The sequence below is a fragment of the Neolamprologus multifasciatus genome, chromosome 17 (genome assembly GCF_963576455.1).
Source record: "Neolamprologus multifasciatus chromosome 17, fNeoMul1.2, whole genome shotgun sequence".
Taxonomy (NCBI): Eukaryota; Metazoa; Chordata; class Actinopteri; order Cichliformes; family Cichlidae; genus Neolamprologus; species Neolamprologus multifasciatus.
Genome location: NC_140455.1, coordinates 24,479,361 through 24,491,699, shown reverse-complemented (window position 1 = coordinate 24,491,699; position 12,339 = coordinate 24,479,361). Strand labels below are relative to the sequence as shown.

The 12,339-nt window shown below is 38.9% G+C and overlaps 2 protein-coding genes across 8 annotated transcripts in view; one reads left to right on the top strand and one right to left on the bottom strand.

Annotated features, from left to right (window-relative positions):
• Window positions 1–3,642: 3,642 nt before the first annotated feature.
• Window positions 3,643–9,169, top strand: LOC146499422 (endoplasmic reticulum-Golgi intermediate compartment protein 2-like). 4 transcript variants are annotated; one of them, XM_085138387.1, is made up of 13 exons: window positions 3,643–3,802; window positions 4,831–4,961; window positions 5,044–5,152; window positions 5,258–5,304; window positions 5,399–5,466; window positions 5,557–5,597; window positions 5,747–5,848; window positions 5,995–6,090; window positions 6,172–6,227; window positions 7,256–7,354; window positions 7,482–7,579; window positions 7,666–7,828; window positions 7,945–9,169. In XM_085138387.1, exons 2-13 carry the CDS (start codon window positions 4,856–4,858, stop codon window positions 8,109–8,111), a joined length of 1,152 nt encoding a protein of 383 aa, XP_084994513.1. In that variant the 5' UTR covers window positions 3,643–3,802; window positions 4,831–4,855; the 3' UTR covers window positions 8,112–9,169. The 4 variants fall into 4 exon arrangements, with proteins under 4 accessions (XP_084994513.1, XP_084994514.1, XP_084994511.1 ...); XM_085138388.1 differs by having other exon boundaries at window positions 4,828–4,961; window positions 8,015–9,169; XM_085138385.1 differs by having other exon boundaries at window positions 4,828–4,961.
• LOC146499420 (fatty acyl-CoA reductase 1) overlaps window positions 8,928–12,339 on the bottom strand; it is a 59,017-nt gene continuing 55,605 nt past the window's right edge. For 3 of the 4 annotated variants that reach the window (XM_085138381.1, XM_085138382.1, XM_085138383.1), the window contains one exon: window positions 8,928–12,235. In XM_085138381.1, the coding sequence (XP_084994507.1) occupies window positions 12,073–12,235 (163 nt within the window). In that variant the 3' untranslated portion in view covers window positions 8,928–12,072. The remainder of the gene's footprint in view (window positions 12,236–12,339) is intronic. The other variant, XR_014870282.1, reaches the window with a different exon arrangement.

Sequence of the window (12,339 nt, the reverse complement as noted above, 5' to 3'; positions counted from 1 at the left end):
GGCGGGGATTTAACCCAACATCCGGAAATACCCGAGGGGAGAGCCGAGCACGCACGAAATCCGCCATTCTGAGGCAATCCCACCTCTGACGTCAGTTTCCAGATTATGCATTTCCATCTGGTTGTGTGGGCACACCAACAATAGACGCAAACTTTTTTTTTTCCAACAAAGGAATGACATAAAGGGCTTGGTTTTAGGCGTTATGCTACAATCGAATAAAAGCGAAAAATCAGCCTGTAATTTAAATTATTCTGATGAAATAATCTCCATAATCTGCGATATGTATTATTTTACCATATTAAGATGTTTGTTTAGTCGTATTACATTTTAATATGGATATATTCATTGTGTTTATTGAGCTTCACCTTCCTGATTTTATTTAAATATTAAATATTTCAGATCAAACAAACTCTAATTTTAGATCAAGTTTTTTATATGATCATTTTAAGGGAAACATCTACCTGGCGCTGTGTGAAAAAGTAATCTCCGCCTAAACCTAATAAGTAGTTGTGCCACAGAAGATTTTCCCAAAAGTCTCAGGGATTGTCAAGATGTTTTTTTTGGCAAATGTGAGACGAGTCTTTGTGTTCTTTTTGTTCAGCAGTAGTTTTCTCCTTGGAACTCTCCCATGGATGCCATTTTTGCCCAGTCTCTTTCTTATTGTTGAATCATGAACTCTGACCATAACTGAATCAAGTGAGGTCTGCATTTCTTTAAATGCTGTTCTGGGTTCTATTCGGACCTCCTGGATGAGTCATTGATACACTCTTTGAGTAATTTTGGCATCCTAGTGACTCCAGGGGAAGCTTCACCACTGTTCCAAGTTTTCTCCATTTGTGCATAATGGCTCTCACTGTGTTTCGCTGGGGTCCCAAAGCCTTAGAAATGGCTTTGTATCCCTTTCCATGACTATGTTTCCCAGTTGTTGTTGAATTTCTTTAGATCGCAGCAATGATGTGTTGCGTTTTGACATCTTTTAGCCTACTTCCCTTCATCAGATTCTTCATCAGGTTTTATTTACATGATTTCTTGATTCAACAAGCCTGGCAGTAATTAGGCCTGGGTGTGGCTCATTACTTTTTGGGACAGGTAGGTTTGGATAGCTTTAAGACAATCTTCAGTTGTATAAATCACAACAGCACTCTTACAGAATACAATACCCCCTATATGAAACAGAGCATAAAACTTCCTGCACAGTTGGCATGGATCTTATTGTACATTAATGCTATTCTCTTCTATTCACAACCATGTAAAAGTAGGGCATTTACTTTGTCTTGTATCTTGTGCAACTAAATATCCACAAAATGTTAAAAACATATTTATGTTTATACAATTTTCTTTTCTTTTCTTTTTTTTTTGGGGGGGGGGGGGGGGGTTATTAGCATTAAAGAAAATTATAGATTTTCCTAGACCATAGAATGTAAATTATATTTGTTTTTTCAGCCACCATTATGTGAGATGTGAGACACAAAAGTGTGCAGAGATATTTTTGAAGGAATTAGAAGCTCAAAGGGCCCACGGAGAAGTTATCTTCACTTGATGGTCTGACCCTTAAAGCTTCACAGAGCATGCTTATATCTTAATTGATGCACAGCCACTTATAAGGCATTTAAATGTACAGGGAGTTATTTTGTGTAATACTGAGTGTTGCATCTTTAAATAATGCAATTAAAATGTCCACAATACCTGGATAAAAAGTGTTTTCTGATTGCAAATAGCATTAAATACCTATATCAATGCATATGCGCTATTAACACCGACTTAACAGTAACTCTACAACACAGCTGATGAGATGCAAAGGCAAGAAAATGTAAGTGTGTCACACGGTCTTTATCTTTCCTGCACTGTCTTCACTGTGAAGATCTCTTCAGAAGGCGTTTTCAGCCTGATGGCAGACGGCTCAGAGGCATCTTAAATAAAAAATCAAAACACAACATCCAGCCCTGGTATGTCTCCATGGAGCGTGTCTGACATGCCCTACGTGCTTTGTGGTGAATAGCAATGGGACCACCGACCCACAGCTTGATCTGTGAGCTGACAGCACCCATCCCCCCACACGCCCATCTGTGCTACTCTGCATAGTCAAGCAGCCTTGGTGCATGCAGAGGCTCCAGAGTGCTCACAGCACAGAAGACACATGTGAGGTTATCTGCTAATCTCTGCCCATTTTTTCTTCTTCTTTGTGCATTTTTAAGCATGCACCAAGGTGTAAACATCTCCTTTGTCTTCAGGATGATAATCACAGCCTTGTTTGTAGTAGATCACTATCAGTGCTTCCTATTATAGGTTTTCTCTCTCGTCAGCCCCGGTGTGAGCAGCTTCATGTCTGGTGTGCAGATCCACCGCATGCACATAAACACTATTCCTGGAAGTTAATAAACACTTGTGAGTGTAGGCTGGTGCTGATGGATGGACATGAACAGCTCTTCTGCAGAATAAGGTGTAATCAGTGTACTCAGCTTTTTGAAACAGACGAAAATGTTGACTTTGAGTTTCATTGCAATCACTATGAGCACCACATAAACATCCATTAAATGTGTAAATAGGAAAAGAACGTGTCAGTCTGAAGGCATTATGAGGAAACATGGTTATGGAGGTATAGGTTACCATTATTATAGATTTTATAACATGCATATTAAAGAACAGGATTATCAGGACAAGCGAATAAATACTACATTAAGTCAGATGAACATACATGAAGATAATAAATGCAATAAAGATTTGAAAAAGTCTGAAAAACAAATCTAGACAAATCTCTGTGAAAGGGACACACTTGAAAAGCAATACTGGGTGCCTATGACCTTTGGTTCCTCAGGAAGCAATGCTTTAAAACCAGGTGTGTTTCTGTCATGAAAATCCCTGCATGGTCCCGGGAACACTTTCTAAACTCATCATCTGTGAACACAGTTCATTATGCCACATATGCCAGTTAAAATTTTATCATGTCAAGAAGAAGCTAAAATGTGACATATTTTTCATGGAAGATCTTGCATTTTTTTTAGAAAGACAATGCTAAGCCGCATACTGCATGTATTACAATAGCAAGACTTCGTAGTAGAAGAGTCCGAGTAATAAACGGCCCTGCCAGGAGTCCAGACATGTCACCAGCTGAAAACATCATGAAACAAAGAATGCAATCCAAAAAAAGAATCTTATATGAGACAAAAATGGGAAAACATTCCAACATGTGGTAATTTAGACATGCAAAAATCTTTAAATAAGCATAGTCTATGTACCAAAAGCTTCAGTATGCTGGCTAGTTATCCTGAGGAATTTAATTTAATTAGCTAGTTATGTGTTCAATGTGCATATGTATGTAAATATACACATTTCTGTCATTTTTCTTGTTTTTTACACACCTAACAATTTTCACTGTAGTTCTATCAATCTAGTTTTACTTAGCTTTAGGCTTAGTGTTTTTATTTATTAAAATAATTTAATATAACTGTAAAAAAAAAAAATACACACGTACACATATTGAATATTTATTAAAGTCTGGAGTATTTCATTTATGCGATTTTACTGTATGCTGTATTATGGTGTTACAGCTCCACCTCCTGATTGAAGAGCGCAAGTGCACTTACTGTGTGTGGGCGTAAATGGGCAGCGCGCGCACGCTGCAAACGTCACGACGAGACAAACGAGGCAGAAGCCAGCGCGCCCCGCCCCCCTGTGTGTTAGCATCATGGATGAAGGTGTAGAAAAATCTGCCAGTTATGATTTAAACAGTAGGCAGCTGCTGGAAACGGGAGTCCAGGGACTCTGCGTCAAGATTTAACGTCCAACTAGATGACCAAAAAAGGTAAGATCTAAAAAAAAAAAAATCGGCACGGTGTTGTTACGCTAGTGATGGACGTCTGGTTTCAAATGATCGTTAAATGTGATGCTTTCGCCTAATAAAACATCTATTATCGATACTTTCCCGGGACATTTCTGCATACAAACAGCGTCAATTAAAAATTTTACTACTCTGCCGTTTCTCTTCGATGATGTAATGCGACAATAGATATAATAATATATGTGATGTGAGTGAGATATTTTCACATTAACGTCGGCATCAGTGATATATTCACAGTTTTCATTAAACAGAATTCGCTCAAAAGGATTATTATGGACCAATATTTAAAGTAATCATTAATGAAATGGTATAAATGATGTTTTATTGTTATTATTATCATTGTTATTATAGAAAAAGTGAGCCTAGTTTAAACAAATTATGCAAAAAACAAATAAACACATTAATAATAAGAATAAATAAAAAGAATAAAAGAAATGTATTATTATTTATTGATTTTTATAATAATAATAATAATAATAATAATATAATAATATATTATTATTATTAGCGATTATTACTAAAAATTACTTCAAATTCTTTTTAAATAAATATTTGATTTTATAGTGAGATAATTTTGATAATCACCATGTTTTTTTAAACAATTGTTTTTAATAACAATTATATAGAACTTTGTTTCTGCCACAATTCTTTTTAGGTGTCCAGAAGTCAAAACTTCAGGTTATTGTTTCAAAACTTATGCTTGTTGTCTTGACATTTGGACTTACTCACAAGTAACAAAAGTTTCAAATAAATTTGACGTTATTAGTTTATCCAGTGTTTAGCAATTGGTCCAAGAGTTTCTTTCCAAAAGATTCATTAATGTTTCAATATTTTTATTACATGTGTAAAATTTTTTTTACCTGATCTGTTCCTTCAGCCTTTTTGCCTTCAGTCCACTTGTTCTATACATTTTGATTGTATTGATTTAACATGTTTGCATTAAACAGGTGTACTGTGTTAATCTGAGGCTTGTTTAAATTGTGGTGGAGGAGGTGGAGAACTGCTGTGAACCTGAAGATGAGGCGTCTGTCAAGAAAGAAAGCGCTGAGCCTGGTGAAGGAGCTGGACGCCTTCCCCAAAGTGTCAGAGAGCTACGTGGAGACATCGGCGTCAGGAGGAACAGGTGAGATGTCCCTCCAAGGACAAGACAGCGGGAGCAGCAAAAGGGAGGAGTAACACTCTCTGCTCATCTGTCTCATCCACAGTGTCACTTTTAGCGTTTAGTGCCATGGCACTTCTGGCTGTCTTAGAGTTCTTTGTTTATCGAGAGACTTGGATGAAGTATGAATATTCGGTTGACAAGGATTTTTCCAGGTGAGATGTTATTACTAGGTTATTAAATGTTAATTAATTGTGACTTCAGTCTGTTTTTCTTTTTTACAGTATGATGTCACGGTAATCTTTTTATCCTGATTTCAGTAAATTGAGAATAAACATTGACATAACAGTCGCCATGAAATGCCAGCGTGAGTATCCCACCTTGTTTGCCGTCAATGTGGAGACGTTGCTACCTGAAGCGCTTACATCACATTAGCGCACATATTTCATCTCTGATTGTAGATGTGGGAGCAGATATTCTGGACCTGGCTGAAACCATGATCACATCTAATGGCCTGCAGTATGAACCTGTAAGTCAAGCATGTGTCTGAAAAACCTTAAGGTCATTTCTGAGGTGTCGCTTCTGTCAAGCAAACGCTCCTGTTTGTGTCTTTGAGCAGGTTATTTTTGAGCTGACCCCGCAACAAAGACTGTGGCAAAGGTAAGGTTTTGTGCAGTTGCGCAGTAAGTTTGAAAAAATACAAAATTCTGGTAATGTCTAAAATTTGGTTATCAAGTTATAAGAGATTTCTTGTTGTTTGAAAGCTTTTAAACTTGTTTAGCTAGTTCTGCAGTCTGTTTGTTTTCCAGGACGCTGCTTCTCATACAGAACAGACTGAGAGAGGAGCACGCTCTGCAGGAAGTCCTTTACAAAACTCTCCTGAAAGGAGCTCCCACTGCTCTGCCACCACGGTCAGTCTCCTTTGGGAAATAGTTTTTAATAATCACATCGCCATTCATTTTACAAAAAGGCAAACACATAAGTGCCCACTGGATTTAGAGTGATGGATTTAGAGTCTGTTATAATAAAATGATGTGCTCAAACATTATGTGCGTAGGGAGGATGCCTCCATGGAGCCCCTCAATGCCTGCAGGATACATGGACACGTCTACGTCAACAAGGTAGCAGGAAACCTGCACATCACTGTTGGAAAGTAAGAACCTCTGTAGCGTAATAAGCATGAGACAAACATTTCTGATGCTGCAGACTAATAGTGATTCTTGGTCTTTTTAAGGCCTATTCACCATCCTCAGGGCCATGCACACATTGCAGCTTTTGTGAGCCACGAGAGTAAGTTAAAATCTGGTTTTCTAATAACACTTCTAATTACACACTTTTATAATCTACAAGCAGACCAGGGAACATTATCTGTCACCATAATCGGTGCTCCCTTCAGCTCTCCCTTCTTCTGCATTCAGCAATAAATACTGAGGAAGGCCGTGGCATTTAAACAATGTTTAGATGGTACTAAGGGACTCAAAGTGTGCCAAGAAAATATCCCATTACATTACCAACAGCAGCCTGATTTGATAAAAGGCAGTATGGATCCATGCTTTCATGTTGTTTGTGCCAAACTGTGAGCTGAATATTGCAGCAGAAATTGAAATTCCAGTTCTGGTGAGCCTGTGTGAGTCGTAGCCTTAGTTTCCAGTTGACAGGAAGTGGCACCTGATGTGGTCTTTTGCTGCTGTAGCCCATCTGCTTTATGATTTAACATGTTGCACATTCAGAGATCCTCTTCTGCAATTTTTGGTTGTAACGTGGGGTTATTTGACGTACAGTTTCCTTCCTATCAACGTGAAGTGGTCTGGTCATTTCCTTCTGAGAACTGGCTCAAACTACTTATTTTCTAGTTTTGGGAACATTCTTGAGATGGTTGTGTGGGAAAACCTGAGTCGATCGGCAGGTTCTGGAATACTCAGATCAACTTAAATCACCTTTCTTCCATATTCTGATGCTCGGTTTGAACGTCAGCAGGTCATCTCGAGTGTGTCTAAATGCTCCCATTTAGACACACTACTTTTTGAGGTACAAGCACAGCTGTACCTCAAAAAGTAGCTGTGAGTGTATTAAACATTGTTCTTACACATTTAATAGGGAATAATTTAACAAAAAACCCTGAAAACATTAAAGATGTCAAATATGTGAGCCAGATTTAATGGCATTGGAGATAAAAAGTGTTTTTCTGTTACTAAAAGAAACCAAAGTTGACCAGATGAGAGCCTTAGGAAATCGAGCTTATAAGGTCCTGCTGCTAGTTAGAATGATTGTCCACAGCCTTGATTGAATCTGAGGGTTCTCTCATCTTTGCATTACAGCGTACAATTTCTCCCATCGAATAGACCATTTATCTTTTGGGGAGGAGTTACCAGGCATCATCAATCCTCTGGACGGTACAGAGAAAATCACCTATAACAGTAAGTCACATGATTTCAGAGGATAAAACATGCAGGAAACATTTGAAAAGGATTTCCCATTGAATGAATGAGTGCATTTGTTTTCATAAACCCCTCAATTATTCTTTCCTGTGTGCTTGCATCCCAGATAACCAGATGTTTCAGTACTTCATTACAGTGGTGCCCACAAAACTGAACACATACAAGATATCCGCAGACACACACCAGTTCTCTGTGACTGAGCGAGTGAGTAGCCGCTAAGCGCAGAGCTTTAAACACAGCCCAATGTTGTGACAGCAAGTAGACTAACCACCACAATGTCTGCTGCCAAGGAACGGGTGATAAACCACGCCGCGGGCAGTCACGGTGTTTCGGGCATCTTCGTCAAGTACGACACCAGCTCTCTGATGGTGACGGTCAGCGAGCAGCATATGCCGCTCTGGCAATTCCTGGTGCGACTGTGTGGTATAATCGGGGGCATATTCTCCACCACAGGCGAGTGGGCTTGGACATTTAGAGCAAAACAATTAAATATGGTTCTAGCTTTGAATTCATGCAGTTATTTTATTCATTTTTTTTTTTTTTTTTACTGCGCTCTTCTCACTTTTAAGGGATGCTTCACGGGCTCGTTGGCTTCTGTTTTGATGTCGTCTGCTGCCGCTTCAAACTGGGACTCTACAGGCCCGGAGAGGTGCTAAACCAGGATGCACAGCTGCACCAGATGAATAATCTGAACCACCACCATACTCCTCTGCTGGCTGACAATCCCCCTCGGTAGTAGCCACCGATTCCTCGGCCCGCATGGGTGACCCGACAAATAATGATCACAGTTGCTGCTTTCTCATCAGAAACTTGAGTTCGGATTTTCAGATATTTGTTTATTTATTAGAGTTTATAAAGGTTTTTCATTGCCAGCATTACCGTACTGTATATCACAATGTTTTTCTTCCAAATGACCAAAATAAATAGTAGAGTTAGCACTAATTATTGCACTGTAGGAGAATGTGTACCCTGTGACTCTGGTCACATTTGATAACGGTGATGCTGACAGTTTTGTTGTTACTCCGATTATGTTAAAGTTTAAATTCCCAGGAGGTCATTAGCACCGCTCGTTTGTTTCACAGCATTAAAGTGTAAAAAAGAAAAAGAAAAAAAGAAGCCCAAAACAAATAAAAGTTGATTCCTAAATGAAATAACATGCAGATGGTTTTTAAACAGGTAAACCATGAAATGATGGCAGTCAGGTTCGAGAAGGATGACTGAGCAAGTGTCATGTTGCCTATTAAGCCATCCTCTATAAGGATGACTTATTTATTTTATTAGACTTATTTCAATAAGTCAAGAATGTCTTTAGCAGGTCTACCACATGACATGAGTCTTTATTTAACAAAAATTGAGCCAGTGTGTCACTAAATAGACCCTTACTGCTTCCAGGAGCTGCTAATCAAACCTGCTTGATTAACTGATCATCAGCCAGCTGGCTTGGTCAGAACTGAAGTGGTTCCAGGAAAAATACATCTTTCAATTTTCATTTTCTCCCCTGTAACCATGAACGAGTGAGCTGGAAGGCGAGCATGAAAGACTGCAGCACATGTGCACCTTTACTCTTCGAGTTTATTTCAGTTTTGCCAAGCAGACTTGAAAGTGTTGTCAGAGCAGGGAATACAGGCGGTCGGACGTTTTGCAAATGACACCAGAAGAAACATGAAGTCATTGGTTAAGTGATGCCGTTTGTTACATACAGTAACAGTAGTTCCAGTCTGGGGTTTATGGTACCAACAGTGCTCTGCGTTTGAAAAAAAAGAAAGAAAAAAAGAAAAGAAAAGAAGAAGACAAGACAGACACACAGAAGAGCAAAACTCCATACTGACAACATCATTAATATAGCCCTGTAGCTCTTTGAGAACAATCTGATGCAACTGCTTCATCATGCAGGCCTTGTACGACGTTTCAGGTCTGAAATTAAGAGGACAGTTATCATGATTTCACCAGACATGGGCTTTGCATAAACATTTAGTTTTGTCCCTTTTTCTCCCATAAAGGCTCATCACTGTTAAGTATTTTTAATTCTGTCAAGAGTAATGCCTTGCAACATATACAATACTGTACACAGCTGTCTCATTCTTTCAGTAAAAATCATACCAGCCATCACACTTTTGGTAGACTCTGTGGGAAGCTCTGTGAAGACACTCAACCAAAATAAATCAACAGTCAAATAAAAGTTTTTGGTAATCTATAAGAATAATATGCAAGCATCTATTTACAGATATTCCAAATATGCAGAAAGGATGTAATGCCAGTAGAGTTTTAACGTGTTCCCAGCCCTTTACATGGGACTTTTTAAATATAAATCTGGACTCATATCTCATGACTCTGTCTTGGTCCAGTTATCTAGTTTTTACTTAATTTAGGAAGAATCATTTGAAACTGGGTCATGAACTTTCACACATATATGCAGATGCAGCTCAACTCTGATTGCTCAGTGCCCTGCCCCTTTAAGACGATGAAGCCGAAGTACTCTGGCATAGGGGATACAATGCCAGCTTAGATTGTAATTTAACCAGTACTTTTAAATTAATTATTCCGCAGAAGCCTCATATTCACACTGTATGTGATTTAAAAGTACCTCACGAGTCTTTAGATATCTTAGTCTGTGTCAAGAAATCAGAAGAGAAAAGAGAGCCTTCATCTGCACAGGTGTGGGCCTTTGTTTTTTTAAAACTGCAAGCTGTTGGATATCCCAGCAACTACCTTTTTCCTATTTTTTTTGGATCTACTGAAGTTGTAGTGTGTGTCTCTTATGCACTAACATAATGTTAAAATCACAGTGGTAAAAATCTTTTTTTAAACAATTTTCCAGCAGTGTTTGAAAAACCAGGGCTCGAGATATAACAACTGTATTTATAGGAACCTCAAAATCGGACATTGGTTTGGTAAATAAAAGTGCACTCTGTTGTGCAGCAGGCAATAATTTCCTCCAGACAGTTTATATTTTTACTGGTACCTAATGGGTACTGCCAACTCAAATTTCACTCATGTTTACCACTGTGACAAGGCTGGTGAGGTCTCCTCAGGATTTCAGGTGACTTGACTTCCTATGCAATTAAACTGCCCTCTCCAACCCCACTCTGTAAGGCGTGGCATTCCTCAGGGCTCAGTACCAGGCCCACTTATTTTCTTTCAACTTCCATTGGATAATTTTAAATATGCATTATTAAATGGATCAGTTTGTCGTAGCAGTCTATTTCTCCATTCTGTGAGGTGAGGCATCTCTTATGGCTTTGTATTTAATATTTTAGGAAGAATTACTTGAAATTGGGGCATGACTTTTCACTCATATGCAGATGACACTTTACTCTGATCACCAAATCATAATTAGCATCTCAGGAGCACTAAAAACATCTCTGGATAAGTTGAATGGGTACCATTGTTCAAATATAACTCATGTTTACCTCTCTGACTTCCTACAACACCAAACTGCCCTCTCCAACTTCACTTTATAAGGTGAGGCATCCCTCAGGGCTCAGTAATAGGCCCACTTTTTTTCCCTTTTGAACCTCCTATGTGTTGTGCACTTGCAACAAGGGCATGAATTCAGGCTCCTTTGCTGCAGGTAGCTGCAATGGTCTTCAACTTTCATCTTCTATACTATGAGGCATTGAACCATTTTAACTGAATCACTTGCTCCTGCTTTGCCTGTGAAATATCTTTCCCTAACGTGCTAACCTTTTGGGGAGTTGTCTTCTTACAAAGTTTGCTTAGAAACTGTTGGGAAACAATGTCCAGTATATACTGGGCTATACAAATAAAGTTCACTCTGATTTACTCTTATTTATAAATTCTACACAGCCAAGGTCTACCACATATAGTCGGACTAGCCTTTGGCGCAGGTATAAAGATGTAAAAGTAGTAAACTTAGTTTCAGTACAAACTGCTGTACAAACAGGCAAAAAAGTGGATGAGCATTCAAACAAGATGTACGGACATCAACATCTGTGGTCGTAAATAAGTGACAACTGTAACAACAGGAAAGGTGGCATCTGTATTTGTAGCCATAGGTGTCACATGTAGTTTGAGTTTAGCTTTAATACTTTTCTTAATATACTTCAGATCGGTATTAAGATGGAAAACCACCGTTGAGTTTTTTTGGGGATGTTAAAAAGGCAGTAGATGCACTCATTGCAAAGACATACAGATATCGGAATCACCCATGTATTAAAGACAAGAACTGGAGATCCCCACAGTAAAAAAACAAAACCAAAAAAAAGAGAAAAAAAAACTTGAACTACAATGATCTCATAGAAATTTTCCTCCAATGATGCAGTGCCAGTATTATTCAAGTATGAAAAAAAAGTACTTACAAGGCAAGGCGATGTATTGAGATTTAAGAGGGTGGAAAAGAAAATGGAAATCACACGAAAGGCTTATTGTTGCATATATAATTGGCCACTTTGAGATGAAAACAGTAGGTACAAAATGAATGACAACACTTTTCTTTTTGGACGGGGTTGGAGATTGAAGAGTGCACAAACCGATGACAGATATCCAAACTGAATGCTTAATTCATGGCTAGTAGACCTCATTTTTCCCCTCTTCTTCACATAACTGCCACCCCCACGTGTGCAGAGCCCCGCTTGTCCACATTAAGAAGGATTTAGAGTGTCCACAGTGGATGTTTTCCTCCTGCTGACAGCTAAAGGCGAGGCCTGCTGACTCTGGCTTGAGGCGGTGAGGAAGACTCAAATGGTTAAGGTGCTGGATGCACGGAAGTAGGAGAGGAACTTGAAACAGAGGCTGACCACAAAGTACCAGATGTTTCTGGCCATCTGGGAGCGGGCGATAAACACCCTCCAGATGAAAACGATCAGCAGGGTGTTGAAGGTGTAGCGAATGTTTCTCAGTCTGGAAGAAGAGGGAAGCAGATTAAAGACTTAACATACAAGTTCTTAAAAAGCTTAAAGATGTAAATGAGATGATAAACAAGGAAGCTTGTGCATATGTTTTCC